At 46.0% G+C, this 21,090-nt stretch overlaps 1 protein-coding gene across 1 annotated transcript; it reads left to right on the top strand.

The window, feature by feature from the left end:
- Window positions 1-5,746: 5,746 nt before the first annotated feature.
- LOC149428787 (low affinity immunoglobulin gamma Fc region receptor III-B-like) lies at window positions 5,747-20,199 on the top strand (the record flags this gene model as incomplete). The annotated part of the gene is made up of 6 exons (XM_089666998.1): window positions 5,747-5,785; window positions 10,655-10,675; window positions 12,819-13,079; window positions 14,361-14,618; window positions 15,505-15,771; window positions 19,915-20,199. Coding segments are annotated over exons 1-6 (1,126 nt in total), but the record flags the coding sequence as incomplete, so codon positions are not given.
- Between the last annotated feature and the right edge of the window lie 891 nt (window positions 20,200-21,090).

Raw genomic sequence — 21,090 nt, 5'->3', positions numbered from 1 at the left:
ATTGGCATGAGAGTCCAGATACTTACCAGCAAGAGCCGGGAGTATCTGATGCAAACATGTTGGCTTGTACTTGTACTTCATGTACCTTGAACTTCCTGAATTTCTAAACCGGATTGCAAAATGCAGAAAATTTACCGTTAATGAAAATGACGCAACAGGAACAGCTAAGGGCGACAAAGAGGTCAATGTGGGATGTTTACACCGTGCTCTGAATACCGATTATTAGATTTTATTATAGAGCCAAAGTACACTATACTGCCAAACGTATGTGGAGACCTGACCATCACACCTACCTACCTGACCAAACGTATATAGAAAACTGACCATCACACCTACCTACCTGACCAAAAGTATATAGAAAACTGACCATAACACCTACCAATTTGGTCAAAGGTATGTGGAGACCTGACCATCACACCTACCTACTTTATGTGGTCTAAAGTATGTAGAAAACTGATGATAAAAGTATGTGAAGACCTCACATCACACCTACCTTCATGGCCAAAAGTATGTGGAGACCTCACATCACACCTACCTATATGGCCAAAAGTATGTGGAGACCCAACCTTTACACCTAGCTAAATGGCCAAAAGTATGTAGAGATGTGACCATCACACTTACCCATATGGACAAAATTATGTAGAGACTGACCATCATACCTACCTAAATGGCCAAATGTATGTAGAGACTCAACCATCACACCTACCTATATGACCAAAAGTATGTAAAGACCCAAACATCACACTTACCCATTTGGACAAAATTATGTAGAGACTGACCATCACACCTACCTAAATGGCCAAAAGTATGTAGAGACCCAACCATCACACCTACCTATATGACCAAAAGTATGTAGAGACTCAACCATCACACCTACCTATATGACCAAAAGTATGTAGAGACCCAAACATCACACTTACCCATTTGGACAAAATTTTGTTGAGACTGACCATCACACCTACCTATATGACCAAAATTATGTAGAGACTAACCATCACACCTATCTCTATGGGCAAACTTATGTAGAGACCTGACCATCACACCTACCTACTTTATATTGCCTACAGCTTGTAGAAAACTGAAAAGCAAATCTATCTATATGGCCAAAAGTATGTGGAGATCCGAAAAGCACATGTACCTACTGTATATGGCCTAAGGTATGTAGAAAACTGACCATCACACCTACCTATATGGCCAAAAGTATGTGGAGATCTGACTATCACACCTACCTATGTGGCCAAAAGTATGTAGAAGCCCGACCATCACACCTACCTATATGGCCAAAAGTATTTGGAGACCTGACCATCACACCTATCTATATGGCCAAAAGTATGTAGAAGCCCGACCATCACACTTACCTATATGGCCAAAAGTATGTGGAGATCTGACTATCACACCTACCTATATGGCCAAAAGTATGTAGAGACCCAACCATCACACCTACCTATATGGCCAAAAGTATGTGGAGACCTGACCATCAAACCTACCTATATGGCCAAAAGTATGTAGAGACCCAACCATCACACCTACCTATATGGCCAAAAGTATGTAGAGAACCAACCATCACACCTACCTATATGGCCAAAAGTATGTAGAAGCCTGACCATCACACCTACCTATATGGCCAAAAGTATGTGGAGATCTGACTATCACACCTACCTATATGGCCAAAAGTATGTGGAGACCCAACCATCACACCTACCTATATGGCCAAACATATGTGGAGACCCAACCATCACACCTACCTATATGGCCAAAAGTATGAGGAGACCCAACCATCCCACATAGCCACTTTTTATGGTCTAAAGTATATAGAAAACTGACCATCACATCTACCTATATGGCCAAAAGTATTTGGAGACCTGACCATCACACCTACCTATGTGACCAAACATAGGTAGAGATCTAACCATCACACCTACCTACTGTATATGGCCAAAAGTATATAGAAATCTGACCACCACACGTACCTACATGGCCACAAGTATGTAGAGACCCAACCATCACACCTACCTACAGTACTGTGCAAAAGTTTTAGGCAAGTGTGAAGAAATGCTGTAAAGTAAGAACGCTTTCAAAAATATATATTTTAATTGTCTGATTTTATCAATCTACAGAATGCAAAGTGAGCAAACAGAAGGAAAATCTAAATCAAATCATTATTTGGTGTGACCACCAGCATCAATTCTTCAAGGTAGACTTGCACACAGTTTTTGGAGGGACTCGGCAGGTAGGTTTCTCCAGACAACTTGGAGAACTAACCACAGATCTTCTGTGGATGAAGGCTGCCTCAAATCCTTCTGTCTCTTCATGGAATCCCAGACAGACTCCATGACGGTGAGATCAGCGCTCTGTGGGGTCCAAACAATCAATTCCAGGACTCCTGAAGATAGTTCTTAATTAATTGGTTGTATTTTTGGTGTCATTGTCCTGCTGCAGAATAAATTTGGGGCCAATCACATGCCTCCCTAATGGAATGACATGATGGATAAATATCTGCTGGTATTTCTCAGCATTGAGGACAACATTGATCCTGACCAAATCCTGACCAAATCCTTAACTATGACTGAAGAAATGCAATCCCAAACTTACAAGGAACCTCCACCATGGTAATACCAAAGATTGAAGTGATGGAGATTTATCTTCTGTTCATTTACTTTCCTTTTTTGTTAATTGCTAAAATAAACTATTAACATTTCCATTTCTGAAGGCATTCTTCATTTATAGCATTTTTTCACACCTGCCTAAAACTTTTGCACAGTAGCGTAGCAATGCGGACAATATGAGGGAAAACTCCATGCAAGGTGTTGGTGCCGGCTGAGCAAAGGCCACTGGGAGTAATACACTGTGTTCCAAATTATTCTGCAAATGATATTTTTCTCATTTACCTAAATAATTGTTGTAAATAACAGTCGGCAGAATTCTCAGGTTACAACTAGAAGAGGACAATTCAATTTTTTTGAACAAACCTCCTAATGATAACAGGATTTTTGTTCCAAATTATTCCGCACAGGAAGTTTCAAAACACTTTATAGGTTGTAAAAACCTGAAAATTGTCATTTGTTGTGTTTGCAGCATATTTACTGAAATCAAAAGCTATTTCAATCAAACTTTTAACAACATTTTAACTTTGTAAACATTTGAAGCGGTCACGTTACATTGTAACATAGGAGCCCTTATCTGATAGCAGATCACAAGTCTGGCATCCATTGAACTTGGGAGTTTTTGGACAGTTTCTGCTTGAATTTGTTTGCAAGATGTCAGAATAGCCTCCCAGAGCTGCTGTTTGGATGCAAACTGCCTCCCACCCTCATAGATCTTTTGCTTGAGGATGCTCCAAAGGTTCTCAATAGGATTGAGGTCAGGGGAGGATGGAGGCCACACCATGACTTACTCTCCTTTTATCCCCATAGCAGCCATTGATGCAGAGGTATTCTTTGCAGCATGAGATGGTGCATTGTCATGCATGAAGATGATTTTATTACGGAAAGCATAGTTCTTCCTTCTGTACCAGGGAAGAAAGTGGTCAGTCATAAACTCCACATACTTTGCAGAGGTCATCTTTACACCTTCGGGGACCATAAAGGGGCCAACCAGCTCTGCTCCCATGATTCCGGCTCAAAACATGACTCCACCACCGTCTTGCTGACGTCGCAGCCTTGTTGGAACAAGGTGGCCGTCCACCAACCATTCACTACTCCATCCATCTGGACCATCCAGGGTTGCCATCCACCAACCATCCATTACTCTATCCATCTGGACCATCCAGGGTTGCACGGCACTCATCAGTGAACAGGACTGTTTGAAAATTAGTCTTCATGTATTTTTCTGCCCGATGCAGCCGTTTCTGCTTGTGAGCATTGGTTAGTGGTGGCCGAATAGAAGGTTTATGCACAGTTGTAAGACTCTGGAGGACTCTACACCTTGATGTCCGTGGGACTCCAGAGGCACCAGCAGCTTCAAATATCTGTTTGCTGCTATGTAATGGGATTTTAGCAGCTGCTCTCTTGATCCGATGCATGGATCTGGCAGAAATCTTCCTCAATGTGCCTTTATCTGTACCAACCCGTCTGTGCTCTGAATCAGCCACAAATCTCTTCATAGTCCGAAGAGAAAAGCATAGTTCTTCCTTCTATACCAGGGAAGAAAGTGGTCAGTCATAAACTCCACATACTTTGCAGAGGTCATCTTTACATCTTTGGGGACCCTAAAGGGACCGACCAGCTCTGTTCCCATGATTCCGGCCCAAAACATGACTCCACCACCGCCTTGCTAATGTCGCAGCCTTGTTGAAACAGGGTGGCCGTCCACCAACCATCCACTACTCTATCCATCTGGACCATCCAGGGTTGCACGGCACTCATCAGTGAACAGGACTGTTTGAAAATTAGTCTTCATGTATTTTTCTGCCCGATGCAGCCGTTTCTGCTTGTGAGCATTGGTTAGTGGTGGCCGAATAGAAGGTTTATGCACAGTTGTAAGACTCTGGAGGACTCTACACCTTGATGTCCGTGGGACTCCAGAGGCACCAGCAGCTTCAAATATCTGTTTGCTGCTATGTAATGGGATTTTAGCAGCTGCTCTCTTGATCCGATGCATGGATCTGGCAGAAATCTTCCTCAATGTGCCTTTATCTGCACCAACCTGTCTGTGCTCTGAATCAGCCACAAATCTCTTCATAGTGCGAAGAGAAAAGCATAGTTCTTCCTTCTATACCAGGGAAGAAAGTGGTCAGTCATAAACTCCACATACTTTGCAGAGGTCATCTTTACACCTTCGGGGACCCTAAAGGGGCTGACCAACTCTGTTCCCATGATTCCGGCCCAAAACATGACTCCACCACCGCCTTGCTGACGTCGCAGCCTTGTTGGAACCGGGTGGCCGTCCACCAACCATCCACTACTCTATCCATCTGGACCATCCAGGGTTGCACAGCACTCAACAGTGAACAGGACTGTTTGAAAATTAGTCTTCATGTATTTTTCTGCCCAATGCAGCCGTTTCTGCTTGTGAGCATTGGTTAGTGGTGGCCGAATAGAAGGTTTATGCACAGTTGCAAGACTCTGGAGGACTCTACACCTTGATGTCCGTGGGACTCCAGAGGCACCAGCAGCTTCAAATATCTGTTTGCTGCTATGTAATGGTATTTTAGCAGCTGCTCTCTTGATCCGATGCATGGATCTGGCAGAAATCTTCCTCAATGTGCCTTTATCTGCACCAACCCATCTGTGCTCTGAATCAGCCACAAATCTCTTAATAGTGCGATGATCACGCTGAAGTTTTCGTGAAATATCGAATGTTTTCATACCTCGTCCAAGGCATCGAACTATTTCACTCTTTTCAGCAGCAGAGAGATCCTTTTTCTTCCCCATATTGCTTGAAAATGGTGCTCTGCTTCATAACGTGGAATGCCGTCCTTTAGTAGTTTTTCCTTCAATTGGGCTCACCGGCCAATCTAATTATCACAGATGTCCGAGATTGTTTTCAGTGATCAAAAGAGCCCTGACACACAATGCCATCCATGAGTTACACTGAAACAAAATATTTCATCTTTGTGACACATAAATAGAATTTGCATAATAATTTGGAACGCGGTGTATATGAGGACAGGTGTTGGGAAATGTTGGCAAACATTTAGAAATCTTAGAACTAAACAAAAGCAGAAGCCAGTTTCATCACAGGAAGTGTCACCCGGGATTTAACGTCTCGTAACTAAACCAAATCTTTTATTCTGTGTCTGTCTGTCAAGGGATGATGTTGTCCACCTTCGTCCTGCTGATTTTAGGTGAGTATATTTGCTTGTCTTTACAGTTCCTGCACTGCAGCTCTTTCTTGGAGATTTCAAGGTGTCCCAGGGATGTCTTGGTGCAGATATGATATTAGGCACTACCACTGGCCCACTGGTTCCTCTGTGTGAAGGCATCTCAGGAACATTTTACATCCCCTACATTTACTTGGAAGTGTTAACCACTTGAGCTCCTGAGGATTTACCCCCCTTAATGACCACGCCTTTTTTTGCTGTTTGGCGCTGCACTAATTCAAATGATAATTGCGCGGTCATGCAATGCTGTACCCAAACGAAATTTACATCCTTTTTTTCACACAAATAGAGCTTTCTTTTGGTGGTATTTTATCACCTGTGCGTTTTTTATTTTTTGTGCTATAAACAAAAAAAACACGAAAATTTTGAAAAAAAAACAATATTTTCTACTCTCAGCTATAAAAAATATATCGTAAACTCAAAGTTAGTCATAAATATAAGCCAAAATGTATTCTGCTCCATGTTTTTGGTAAAAAAAATCCTGTGCATTAGCGGGCAAACTGGCGCTATCTGGGAGGGGCGCTAACACTATCGGAAGTCGCCAGCGACACTAATACAGTGATTAGTAAAAATCTGTTCACTGTAATCAATGACACTGGTAACAGGGCAGTGAAGGGGTTAACTGGGGGGGGGTGGGGGGCGATCAAGGGGTTAAATGGGATTACTGGTGTACTGGCGGGCAATCTGGCGCTATCTGGGAGGGGCGCTAACACTATCGGAAGTCACCAGTGACACTGATACAGTGATCAGTAAAAATCGGTTCACTGATCAGTGACACTGGTGACAGGGTAGTGAAGGGGTTAACTCGGGGGGGGGGGGGGGGCGATCAAGGGGTTAGTCGGGATTACTGGTGTATTAGTGGGAAATCTGGCACTATCTGGGAGGGGCACTAACACTATCGGAAGTCGCCAGCGACACTGATACAGTGATCAGTAAAAATCGGTTCACTGATCAGTGACACTGGTGACAGGGCAGTGAAGGGGGGTTAACTGGGGGGGGGGGCAATCAGGGGGTTAAATGTGTCCTAGGTGTGTTCTAACTGGGTATGTGCTGTTTTACTCACTGTTAGTATGTCTTCTTCTCTGTCTGGAACGGAATGTGTCCAGGCAGAAAAGAATGACATCATATCCTGTCCTGTGTAACTGTCAACACAGGACAGGATAGGACAGGGACCGATCATCTGATTTCAGCCAGACATCACTGGCTGAAATCGAATGATTGATCCCTCCGGGATCAAATGGTGTCACCCGGCAAAAACGTCGGGAGCGCGGAACCCGTTTTAAAACGTGGTTTTGCGCCCCAGTGCCGCCCTGCACACGTATATATGCAGTCGCAGGGCGGAAAGTGGTTAAGGTGTTCCTGGGATGTTTTGGCACAGATGCAGTATTCGGCACTTTATTCTTCCCAGTATCAAACCCCAGATACTTTCTTGGGGATTTCAAGGTGGATGTCTCGGCACAGACATGGTATTAGACACTTCTTGGATGTCTCGGCACCAGGGGCGGACTGACCATTTGGAAACTCAGGCACTGCCCGAGGGCCCGGGGTCAGTAGGGGGCCCCATGATATGCCCCTGGTACCTTTTTCATAGGCTTTTTTGAGTGTGGGTGAGGACACAGGGGCCCCATGATCCCCTATTGCCCGGAGGCCCCATGAGTTGTCAGTCCACCCCTGCTCGGCACAGACACAGTATTAGACACTTCTTGGATGTCTCGGCACAGACACGGTATTAGACACTTCTTGGATGTCTCGGCATAGACACAGCATTAGACATTTCCTTAGGTCCAATATCCAATGCCTTTGCCTAGACATCCCAAAGAACTCTTTAAAATCTATAATGACTACGGTGTTACTGGAATGTGTTTGGATAGACACTGGTTTAGGTAATTCCTGCTGCCCATGACCAGACCCTGTTTTTTTCTTAGAGGAATCCAAAGTGTTCCTAGAATGTCTTGGCATGGGCATGTTATTGGATGCTTCCTGCTGCCCAGTATCACATCCTGGTTCTTCCTTTGGAATTTGAAGGTGTTCCTGGGATGTCTTGGCACAGACACAGCATTAAACACTTCCTGAAGTCCAGTACCGGACCCTGGTTCTTCTGTGTCAAGGCATCCCAAAGAGCACCTTGCATCCTGAAGGATTCCTTGGGAATTCCAAGAATTTACTGGTATGTCTATGCACACAGACACAGTATTAGGCTCCTCTCGATGCCCAGTATCAGACCCTGGTCCTTTCTTGGGGATTTCAAAGTGTTCCTAGAATGTCTTAGCATGGGCATGTCATTGGATGCTTCCTGCTGCCCAGTATCAGATCATGGTTCTTCCTTTGGAATTTCAAGGTGTTCCTGGGATGTCTTGGCACAGACACAGCATTAAACACTTCCTGCAGTCCAGTACCGGACCCTGGTTCTTCTGTGTCAAGGCATCCCAAAGAGCACCTTGAATCCTCAAGGATTCCTTGGGAATTCCAAGGATTTCCTGGTATATCTATGCACACAGACACAGTATTAGGCTCCTCCCAAAGCCCAGTATCAGACCCTGGTCCTTTCTTGGGTATTTCAAAGTGTTCCTAAAATGTCTTAGCATGGACATGTCCTTGGATGCTTCCTGCTGCCCAGTATCAGATCCTGGCACAGACACAGTATAAGGCTTCTCCCAATGCGGAGTATCAGACCCAGGGGCGGACTGACCATTCGAGCACTCGGGCACCGCCTGAGGTCAAAGGGTCAGTAGGGGGTCCCATGTGATGCCCCTGGTACCTTTCATTGGCTTTTTCATAGGCTTTTTTGGGTGTGGGCGAGGATACAGGGGCCCCATGATCCCCTATTGCCTGGGGGCCCCATGAGTTGTCACTCCGCCCCTGATCAGACCCTGGTCCTTTCTTGGGAATTCCAAGGATTTCCTGGTATATCTATGCACACAGACACAGTATTAGGCTCCTCCCGATGCCCAGTATCAGACCCTGGTCCTTTCTTGGGGATTTCAAAGTGTTCCTAGAATTTCTTAGCATGGGCATGTCATTGGATGCTTCCTGCTGCCCAGTATCACATCCTGGTTCTTCCTTTGGAATGTCAAGGTGTTCCTGAGATGTCTTGGTACAGACACATCATTCATTAGACACTTCCTGCAGTCCAGTACCAGACCCTGGTTCTTCTGTGTCAAGGCATCCTAAAGAGCACCTTGCATCCTGAAGGATTCCTTGGGAATTCCAAGGATTTTCTGGTATATCTATGGACACAGTATTAGGCTCCTCCCGATGCCCAGTATCAGACCCTGGTCCTTTCTTGGGGATTTCAAAGTGTTCCTAGAATTTCTTAGTATGGGCATGTCATTGGATGCTTCCTGCTGCCCAGTATCAGATCATGTTTCTTCCTTTGGAATTTCAAGGTGTTCTTGAGATGTCTGGCACAGACACATCATTAGACATCTCCTGCAGTCCAGTACCGGACCCTGGTTCTTCTGTGTCAAGGCATCCCAAAGAGCACCTTGAATCCTCAAGGATTCCTTGGGAATTCCAAGGATTTCCTGGTATATCTATGCACACAGACACAGTATTAGGCTCCTCCCAAAGCCCAGTATCAGACCCTGGTCCTTTCTTGGGGATTTCAAAGTGTTCTTAAAATGTCTTAGCATGGACATGTCCTTGGATGCTTCCTGCTGCCCAGTATCAGATCCCAGCACAGACACAGTATAAGGCTTCTCCCAATGCGGAGTATCAGACCCAGGGGCGGACTGACCATTCGAGCACTCGGGCACCGCCTGAGGGCCCGTGGTCAGTAGGGGGCCCCATGTGATGCCCCTGGTACCTTTCATTGGCTTTTTCATAGGCTTTTTTGGGTGTGGGCGAGGACACAGGGGCCCCATGATCCCCTATTGCCTGGGGGCCCCATGAGTTGTCACTCCGCCCCTGATCAGACCCTGGTCCTTTCTTGGGGATTCCAAAGTGTTCCTAGAATGTCTTGGCATGGGCATTTCATTGGATGCTTCCTGCTGCCCAGTATCACATCCTGGTTCTTCCTTTGGAATTTCAAGGTGTTCCTGAGATGTCTTGGCACAGACACAGCATTAGACACCTCCTGCAGTCCAGTTCCAGACCCTGGTTCTTCTGTGTCAAGGCATCCCAAAGAGCACCTTGCATCCTGAAGGATTCCTTGGGAATTCCAAGGATTTTCTGATATATCTATGCACACAGACACAGTATTAGGCTCCTCCCAATGCCCAGTATCAGACCCTGGTCTTTTCTTGGAGATTTCAAAGTGTTCCTAGAATGTCTTAGCATGGGCATTTCATTGGATGCTTCCTGCTGCCCAGTATCACATCCTGGTTCTTCCTTTGGAATTTCAAGGTGTTCCTGGGATGTCTGGGTACGTCCCACTTTCCAATACAAGACTCCATTGTCTATTTCAGGATTTCAGGGTGTTCCTGGGATGTTTTTGCATAGACACGGCATTAGGCAGCTCCTGTTGCCCAGTATTGGACCCTGGTTTTTCTTTACCAAGATATCCCAAGAACAGCTTAAAATTCTTGGTTCTTCCTAGGACTTTCAAGGTGTTCCTGGGATATCTTGGTGCAGAAACAGTATTAGAAAGATACCAACAACTGCTGGACCAGTAACTCTACCACAACCCCCAATGATAGACCTGTGGAACTTTTTTTCAGTAATTTAAGGACCAACCATTTTCCATTTCGGTTCCTGTGAATTCTTCTCTTGTTGAGCGAGTGATGGCACTGAAAATTCTCAATAGCTGCCAAGTAGGAGCTCACCTTAATTTTAGATGTTACCCTAGAAATCAGAAGACTCACGGATACTCGTTCTTTGTTTTCTGTTTTTCAGGTTCGGTTGCAGCAGAATCTGGTGAGTACCATGTAGATGGTCTATAATTTGGAGGCTTTTTTCCCATTTCTTGACATGATTGCATCAATTATTTCCATGTGATGACATATTGACTGCCAGTGTATTGAGAAATCTCCACGATGGGGTTTCCGGTAACTAATAACTGATATGAAAGTTGCTCATACTAAGAAGTAGTGTAATCAGATGGCTTTTCTGCTTTTAGGACCCTAAACAACCCATCCAGGGTCCAATTTTTGTTCAAAACTTGAATCCTTGCCAGACTTTTTTTCATTTTTAGTTTAAGGCATTGGTCTCCAAACTGTGGAATGTGGCCCTTTGCTTGCTTTTATCCAATCCTTGCATAATTATTCCCCCCACTGACAGCAACAGCGGGGCATAGTTCCTGCCACTGACACTGAAAAAAGGGGCACTATCCCTCCCACTGACACCAATGATGGATCACTAGTCTTCCTACTAACACCAACGATGGGGCGCTATTCCTCCCTCTAATACAAATGATGGGGCAATAGTCTTCCCACTGACACCAAGGATGGGGATCTATTCCTCCCACTGACACCAATGATGGGGTACTATTCCTCTGACTGACACCAATGATGGGGCACTATTCCTCCCACTGACACCAATGATGGAGCACTATTCCTCCCATTGACACCAATGATGGGGTACTATTCCTCCCATTGACACCAATGATGGGGTACTATTCCTCCGACTGACACCAATGATGGGGCACTATTCCTCCCACTGACACCAATGATGGGGCACTATTCCTCCTACTGACACCAATGATGGGGCACTATTCCTCCCATTGACACCAATAATGGGGTACCATTCCTCCGACTGACACCAATGATGGGGCACTATTCCTCCTACTGACACCAATGATGGGGTACTATTCCTCTAACTCATGCCAATGATGGGCCACTGTTCCTCCCACTGACACCAAGGATGTAGCACTATTCCTCCCATTGACACCAATGATGGGACACTAGTCCTCCCACTGATGCTAATGATGTGGCACTGATCCTCCCACTGACACCAATGATGGGGCACTATTCCTCCCTCTAATACAAATGATGGGGCAATAGTCTTCCCACTGACACCAAGGATGGGGATCTATTCCTCCCATTGACACCAATGATGGGACACTATTCCTCCCACTGACACCAAGGATGGGGATCTATTCCTCCCATTGACACCAATGATGGGGCACTATTCCTCCCACTGATGCCAATGATGGGGCGCTATTCCTTCTAGTGACACCAATGATGGGGCACTATTCCTCTCACTCATGCCAATGATGGGCCACTGTTCCTCCCACTGACACCAAGGATGGGATACTATTCCTCCCTCTAATACAAATTATGGGGCAATAGTCCTCCCACTGACACCAAGGATGGGGCTCTATTCCTCCCATTGACACCAATGATGGGACACTATTTCTCCCACTGATGCCAATGATGGGGCACTATTCCTCCCACTGATACCAATGATGGGGCACTATTCCTCCTTATGACACCAATGATGGGGCACTATTCCTCCCACTGACACCAATGATGGGGCACTATTCCTCCCACTGACACCAATGATGGGGCACTATTCCTTCCACTGACACCAATGATGGAGCACTATTCCTCCCACTGACACCAATGATGGGGCACTATTCCTCCCACTGACACCAATGATGGGGCACTATTCCTCTCACTCATGCCAGTGATGGGGCACTATTCCTCCCACTGACACCAATGATGGGGCACTATTCCTCCCACTGATACCAATGATGGGGCACTATTCCTCCCACTGACACCAAAGTAGGGACACTCTTTACTCCCACTGACACCAGGACATTTTCTATTCCCACTGGCCATAGTCCAGCCCCCTCCCCACCCTCCTAAAAGTTTGAAGGACAGTAAACTGGCCCTTTGTTTAGAAGGTTTGGAGACCCCTGGTGTAAGGGATAGAGTGAGGGAGAGTTAGAACCTCTGCTGGGTTTTTATTACTCTTTTATGGAGAGATCTCCAATTACATCCTTTCTCAGTGACACCACAGGAAGTGAAGAGAAATCTCCGTAAGGGGAACCTGGACAGCACAGAGGGTAGTAAAGCCTGGACCTTTAATGGTGCATCTATTATTTTTGCTTTTGTAGCCTTAGTCCGGCCCGTGGTGACCTTCACCCCTCCATGGAGACTTATCATGTCCACAGACTCGGTGACTATAGCATGTGACACCGGTACTCCAACACGGGAGGATGAAACGTTCTACTGGTACAGAGATGAGAAACTGATGGACATCCATCGGCAGAACTTCACCGTCCAATCAGCTTCAGCGGTGTTTAATGGTGGAGACTACCAGTGCCGGACCAGCACCAGTGATATCAGTGACCCCGTCTACCTGCATGTCAGTTATAGTGAGTTATACTTCATATCTACAGCAGACTGACCAACCCGGGGCTCAATGGGTATTCCTGACCACTGTGGGGGAGGGGACATTAGAGTGTAAGCTCCTCTGGTACGGAGACTGATGTGACTGTGGGGGAGGGGACATTAGAGTGTCAGCTCCTCTGGTACAGAGACTGATGGGACTGTGGGGGGAGGGGACATTAGAGTGTAAGCTCCACTGGTACAGAGACTGATGGGACTGTGGGGGAGGGGACATTAGAGTGTAAGCTTTTCTGGTACAGAGACTGATGGAACTGTGGGGGAGGGGACATTAGAGTGTAAGCTCCTCTGGTACAGAGACTGATGGGACTGTGGGGGAGGGGACATTAGAGCGTAAGCTCCTCTGGTACAGAGACTGGGGGGGAGGGGACATTAGAGTGTAAGCTCCTCTGGTACAGAGACTGGGGGGGAGGGGACATTAGAGTGTAAGCTTTTCTGGTACAGAGACTGATGGGACTGTGGGGGAGGGGACATTAGAGTGTAAGCTTTTCTGGTACAGAGACTGATGGGACTGTGGGGGAGGGGACATTAGAGTGTAAGCTCCTCTGTACAGAGACTGATGTGACTGTGGGGGAGGGGACATTAGAGTGTAAGCTCCTCTGGTACAGAGACTGATGTGACTGTGGGGGGAGGGGACATTAGAGCGTAAGCTCCTCTGGTACAGAGACCGATGGGACTGTGGGGGAGGGGGCATTAGAGTGTGAGCTCCTCTGGTACAGAGACCGATGTGACTGTGGGGGAGGGGACATTAGAGTGTAAGCTCCTATGGTACAGAGACCGATGGGACTGCGGGGGAGGGGACATTAGAGTGTAAGCTCCTCTGGTACAGAGACCGATGGGACTGCGGGGGAGGGGACATTAGAGCGTAAGCTCCTCTGGTACAGAGACCGATGGGACTGCGGGGGAGGGGACATTAGAGCGTAAGCTCCTCTGGTACAGAGACCGATGGGACTGCGGGGGAGGGGACATTAGAGTGTAAGCTCCTCTGGTACAGAGACCGATGGGACTGCGGGGGAGGAGACATTAGAGCGTAAGCTCCTCTGGTACAGAGACCGATGGGACTGTGGGGGAGGGGACATTAGAGTGTAAGCTCCTCTGGTACAGACTGATGGGACTGTGGGGGAGGGGACATTAGAGTGTAAGCTCCTCTGGTACAGACTGATGGGACTGGCTCAGTGTTTGAAGTAAAGTCTTGCAGAAGTCTGGTTTTCATTGAATATGATATCATGAATATTATTTTACTATTCCAGCCCTTGTTGTTCTGAAGAAGCCCCCCTATCTTTATGAAGGGGACCCCCTGACTCTGAGGTGTTATAGCCTCCCGGAATATAACGGGACAAACACAACCTTCTACAAGGACGGTGCAGAGATACAATTCTCGGTCAATACCTCGGAGCTCCATATTGATAAAGTAGACAGAAGTGTGAGTGGGACATACAGATGTACGAAGACGGTGGAGTTCGGAGAGTTCCAGAACGTCTCTGCTGAGACCTACGTCTATGTAAGAGGTGACTATAAGATGAACTCCATTCAATGGAGCCTTTGTAATGCTCTTATGAGGGGTTCCCACCATTACTATGCCGAGTTCCCAGGTCTGTACACCGACTGTGCCCATTATGAGGGATTCCCGCCATCCCTGTGCTGAGTTCCCGGGTCTGTACACCCGCTGTGCCCATTATGAGGGGTTCCCACCATCCCTGTGCTGAGTTCCCAGCAGGGGCAGACTGACAACTCATGGGGCCCCCAGGCAATAGGGGATCACGGGGCCCCTGTGTCCTTGCCCAAACTCAAAAAAGCCTATGGAAAAGGTACCAGGGGCATCTCATGGGGCCCCCTACTGACCCCGGGCCCTCGGGGAGTGCCCGAGTTTCCAAATGGTCAGTCCGCCCCTGGTACACCTGCTGTGCCCATTGTGAGGCGTTCCCACCATCCCTGTCCCAAGTTCCCAGGTCTGTACAACGCTGTGCCCATTATGAGGCGTTCCCACCATCCCTGTCCCAAGTTCCCAGATCTGTACACCGTTGTGCCCATTATGAGGGGTTCCCACCATCCTTTGTGCTGAATTCCCAGGTCTGTACACCCGCTGTGCCCATTATGAGGGGCTCCCAGCATCCCTGTGCCGAGTTCCCGGGTCTGTACACCCGCTGTTCCCATTATGAGTAGTTCCCACCATCCTTGTGCTGAGTTCCCAGGTCTGTTCCCCCCACTGTGCCCATTATGAGGAGTTCCCCTATCCTTGTGCTGAGTAATAGGAGGAATTGGGACACACAAAGGTGGGTAGGAACATCCAAAATGCCCAAGTGGACAGAACAGAACAAGCTCCACCTATAACTAAAGTTTTGGGTTTTGAGTTTTTAAGTCGGTATTCCTATTAAATGTCCATTATATGTTTAGCAGGAGATGAGGTGAAGCCCATGGTGACCTTCACACCCAACTGGAAGGTGGTCTTCACCATGGACTCGGTGACTCTGACGTGTAATGTGGGATCTGCTGAACAAGAGAAGGAGACCTTCTACTGGTACAGATCCGGCAATCTCATCAATACGAATCAACAGAACCTCATCATCCAGTCCGCCAACTATAACTATGACAGAAGATATTACCAGTGCCGGACCGGAACCAGCGATCTCAGCGAACCCGTAACACTGAACGTCAATAGAAGTAAGTTCTACGGCTCGGGTATGTGCCGCCATTTTCTTTACCCCAAAACCCATCCAGTCCATTAACACCCTTCAGCTCAATCACCTCCTTTACGAACTTTAACCACTTGACCTCCAAAAGGTTTTACCCCCCCTTCATGACCAGGCCATTTTCTTGCTATTCAGCACTGCTCTACCTTAAATGGCAATTGCACGGTCATGCAACCCAAATGACATTGATACAATTTTTCGCACAAATGGAGCATCTTACGGGGGTATTTGATCACCACTGGGGGTTTTTTTTTCTATATATATACAGTCAGGTCCATAAATATTGGGACATGGACACAATTCTAACATTTTTGGCTCTATACACCACCACAATGGATTTGAAATGAAACGAACAAGATGCGCTTTAACTGCAGACTGTCAGCTTTAATTTGAGGGTATTTACATCCACATCAGGTGAACGGTGTAGGAATTACAACAGTTTGCATATGTGCCTCCCACTTTTTAAGGGACCAAAAGTAATGGGACAATTGGCTTCTCAGCTGTTCCATGGCCAGGTGTGTGTTATTCCCTCATTATCCCAATTACAATGAGCAGATAAAAGGTCCAGAGTTCATTTCAAGTGTGCTATTTGTATTTGGAATCTGTTGCTGTCAACTCTCAAGATGAGATCCAAAGAGCTGTCACTATCAGTGAAGCCATCATTAGGCTGAAAAAACAAAACAAACCCATCAGAGAGATAGCAAAAACATTAGACGTGGCCAAAACAACTGTTTGGAACATTCTTAAAAAGAAGGAACGCACCGGTGAGCTCAGCAACACCAAAAGACTCGGAAGACCACGGAAAACAACTGTGGTGGATGACCCAAGAATTCTTTCCCTGGTGAAGAAAACACCCTTCACAACAGTTGGCCAGATCAAGAACACTCTCCAGGAGGTAGGTGAATGTGTGTCAAAGTCAACAATCAAGAGAAGACTTCACCAGAGTGAATACAGAGGGTTCACCACAAGATGGAAACCATTGGTGAGCCTCAAAAACAGGAAGGCCAGATTAGAGTTTGCCAAACGACATCTAAAAAAGCCTTCACAGTTCTGGAACAACATCCTATGGACAGATGAGACCAACATCAACTTGTACCAGAGTGATGGAAGAGAAGAGGATGGAGAAGGAACTGCTCATGGTCCTCAGCATACCACCTCATCAGTGATCATGGTGGTGGTAGTGTCATGGCGTGGGCATGTATGGCTGCCAATGGAACTGCTTCTCTTGTATTTATTGATGATGTGACTGCTGACAGAAGCAGCCGGATGAATTGTGAAGTGTTTCGGGAAATTATCTGCTCATATTCAGCCAAATGCTTCACAACTCATTGGACTCTTCACAGTGCAGATGGACAATGACCCAAAGCAGACTGCAAAAGACACCAAAGAGTTTTTTAAGGGAAAGAAGTGGAATGTTCTGCAATGGCCAAGTCAATCACCTGACCTGAATCCGATTGAGCATTTCACTTGCTGAAGACAAAACTGAAGGGAAAATGCCCCAAGAACAAGCAGGAACTGAAGACAGTTGCAGTAGAGGCCTGGCAGAGCATCACCAGGGATGAAACCCAGCGTCTGGTGATGTCTATGCGTTCCACACTTCAGGCTGTAATTGACTGCAGAGGATTTGTAACCAAGTATTAAAAAGTGAAAGTTTGATTTATGATTATTATTCTGTCCCATTACCTTTGGTCCCTTAACAAGTGGGAGGCACATATGCAAACTGTTGTAATTCCTACACACCGTTCACCTGATTTGGATGTAAATACCCTCAAATTAGAGCTGACAGTCTGCAGTTAAAGCACATCTTGTTCGTTTCATTTCAAATCCATTGTGGTGGTGTATAGAGCCAAAAATGTTAGAATTGTGTCGATGTCCCAATATTTATGGACCTGACTGTATATAAATGAAAATTATCGAAAATGTTGAAGAAAAACGCTTTATTTTTTAGTTTCGGTAAAAAATTTTTTGCAAATAAATATTCTTTCTTCATAAATTTAGGCCGAAATACCGTCTTCTACATGTCTCTGGCAAAGAAATAACCCAAATCGGTGTATATTATTTAGTCAGTGTGTGAAAGTCTTGCCTGTGGTTGTCAGAGTCTTGCGAGGCCTCATGGGACTTGCAGTTCCTCAAACGCCTGGAGGGCCATAGTTTGGAAACCCTGTAGGTCAGGGGTCTCAAACTGGTGGCCCAGGTCAGGGGTCTCAAATTGGTGGCCCTCCAGCTGTTGCAAAACTACAAGTCCCATCATGCCTCTGCCTTTGGGAGTCATGCTTGTAACTGTCAATCTTGCAAGGCCTCATGGGACTTGCAGATCCTCAACACCTGGAGGGCCTTAGTTTGGAGACCCCGTAGGTCAGGGGTCTCAAGCTGATGGCCCTCCAGCTGTTGGCAAACTACAAGTCCCATGAGGCACTGCGAGATTGATAGTTACAAGCATGACTCCCAAAGGCAGAGGCATGATGGGACTTGTAGTTTCGCAACAGCTGGAGGGCCACCATATGAGACCCCTGACCTACGGGGTCTCCAAACTATGGAACTCCAGGCGTTGAGGAACTGCAAGTCCCATGAGGCCTTGCAAGATTGACAGTTACAAGCATGACTCCCAAAGGCAGAGGCATGATGAGACTTGTAGTTTCGCAACAGCTGGAGGACCACCAGTTTGAGACCCTGACCTACGGGGTCTCCAAACTATGGCCCACCAGGTGTTGAGGAACTGCGAGCCCCATGAGGCCTTGCAAGACTCTGACAACCACAGGCAAGACACCCAGAGGTATGATGGGACTTGTAGTACTTCAATAGTTGAAGGGCTGTAGTTTGGAGACCCTGTCTACGGGATACAGTATATATCTGAAAATGGATCCATCCTGATGTACTGACGGCCCATCGCATTTCTTGGGGCCCTAAATTCCCACATGGAAGAAAAATATATTTGAAATACTACAATTCTGGCCATATTTAATATATTTCAAAATATATTTCAATTAAAAAAATAAATATATATATATATACACTGCATGTTGAAATGTTGAATGAAAAAATAAATTAAATTAAAAAAAAAAAAAAAAAAAAATATATATATATATATATATATACACAGTGTGTGTATATATATATATATACTGCATGTATACATATACTGCATTGTAGAAATACTACAATTCTGGCCCTATTCAATATATTTCATTTAAAATATATATATATATACACTGCATGTTGAAATATGTTTTTATTACAAAATATATGAAAAATATTTTTCAAAATACATTTCAAGTGTACTGTATGTCTTTAAAAATCTACATCTACATTTTTTTTATGCATTTATAAAATATATGTAAAAATATATATTAAAATGACTTTTTTATATGTTAAAAAAAAATCGGAAGAATATATTTAAAAATATATATTTTAAAAAATATATATTATTAAAAATATATCTTTTTTAACATATTCTTCAGATTTTTTTAACAGCTGCTCACAGCGGCCGGGTAACCAAGCACTGCGATCCGTTGTGTCCACCAAACACAGCTTTCTTGGGAATCACCGTGCTGCATGCCCCAAGGGGTGCACCAGGACGCGTGACCACCACAAAGTATGGATATGTTGCCGTGCCTATAGAAGCCGGCCGCCAGCAGTACATTTACTGTTGGCAGTTGGCAAGCGGTTGGGAGGGCCCTGGGAGCTTCATATCTTGTGTAAGCCGCACCTTGATGAATATTGTGGTGGGGTTAGTTCTTCGAGACTCCTGGAACCAAATAGATATGTAGGTTGCTCTTCCAATAATAACTAGACTTCTTCAACATTACCTGATATCAGGGGCAGACTGACAACTCATGGGGCCCCCGGGCAATAGGGGATCATGGGGCCCCTGTGTCCTTGCCCAAACTCAAAAAAGCCTATGAAAAAGGTACCAGGGGCATCTCATGGGGCCCCCTACTGACCCCGGGCCCTCAGGCAGTGCCCAAGTTTCCAAATGGTCAGTGCGCCCCTGCCTGATATCATATAAGGGTTTGGACTTCACCCAGCCATGGGCTCCTCTGTAGAAGTCCCCTCTGTGGGTGGAAGGTGTACTCTTTCCTGGAGAACTTCTTACATTAAGACTTTTATCTTTCAGAGGATATCGTACTGCAGAGGCCTACCTCCATATACGAGGGAGACCCCCTGACCCTCAGATGTCGGAGCAGATCCTCATTCAAAGTGATCAACACCACGTTTTACAAGGATGACAAGAAGATCAAATTTTCCACCTCCGACACGGAGCTCCATATCCATAAAGTGGACAGAAGAGTCACCGGGACATACAAATGTGTTCAACGACTACAGTCAGAGGTCTCTGGCCAGAATGGAACCCCCGTATCTTACAGAACATTGTCGGATATCGCTTATATTACTGTGACAGGTAAGTCCCCAAAGGGCAACTGCAGATCCAACTGAACAATAACTTCTGTGAAGGAAAAGCAGGTTGAAGGCCTTTGATATTATTCATGTTGAGATGCAAGTGGTGGTTGACTGTTGTGAAGGTCCCAAAAAAATCAGAGGTTGGAGGAGGTTGGATGCTTCAGTGTGTTTCAGGGTTTTCCTCCTTTGTAAGGATTATAATAAAGTTTAGAATATTGGCCTCACCACTAATGGAGGTGGTGCCAAGCTGTAGGCTGGTGTTTAATTTCATAGGATGCATTTCAAATTCCTCCCATGGACACTAATGATTTTGCACTGTTCCTCCCACTGATACCAATGATGGGGCACTATTCCTCCCACTGACATCAATGATGGGGCACCATTCCTCCCACTGACACCAATGATGAAGCACTATTCCCCCCAATGATACCAATGATGGGACACTATTCTTCCCACTGATACCAATGATGGGGCACTATTCCCCCCACTGACACCAATGATGGGGCACTATTCATCCCACTGACACCAGTGATGGGGCACTATTCCTCCCACTGACACCAATGATGGGGCACTATTCCTCCCTTGGATATCAACAATGAGGCGCTATTACTCCCCCTAATACGAATGATGAGGCATTGTTTACTCCCACTGACACCAGGGGCGGACTGACAACTCATGGGGCCCCCGGGATAATAGGGGATCATGTGGCCCCTGTGTCCTTGGTCACACTCAAAGCACACCCAAAAAAGCCTATAAAAGGTATCAGGGGCATTTCATGGGGCCCCCTACTGACTCTGGGCCCTCGGGCAGTGCCCAAGTGCTCCAGTGGTCAGTCCACCCCTGACCAGGACATTTACTTCTCCCACTGGCCACAGTCCAACCCCCCTAAACT

Source organism: Staurois parvus, unplaced genomic scaffold (assembly GCF_062004578.1).
Source record: "Staurois parvus isolate SC_StPar_1 unplaced genomic scaffold, SC_StPar_1.0 ptg002969l, whole genome shotgun sequence".
Classification (NCBI taxonomy): Eukaryota; Metazoa; Chordata; class Amphibia; order Anura; family Ranidae; genus Staurois; species Staurois parvus.
Note: the sequence above shows the minus strand (reverse complement) of the source record. Positions and strands in the feature narration are given on the sequence as shown.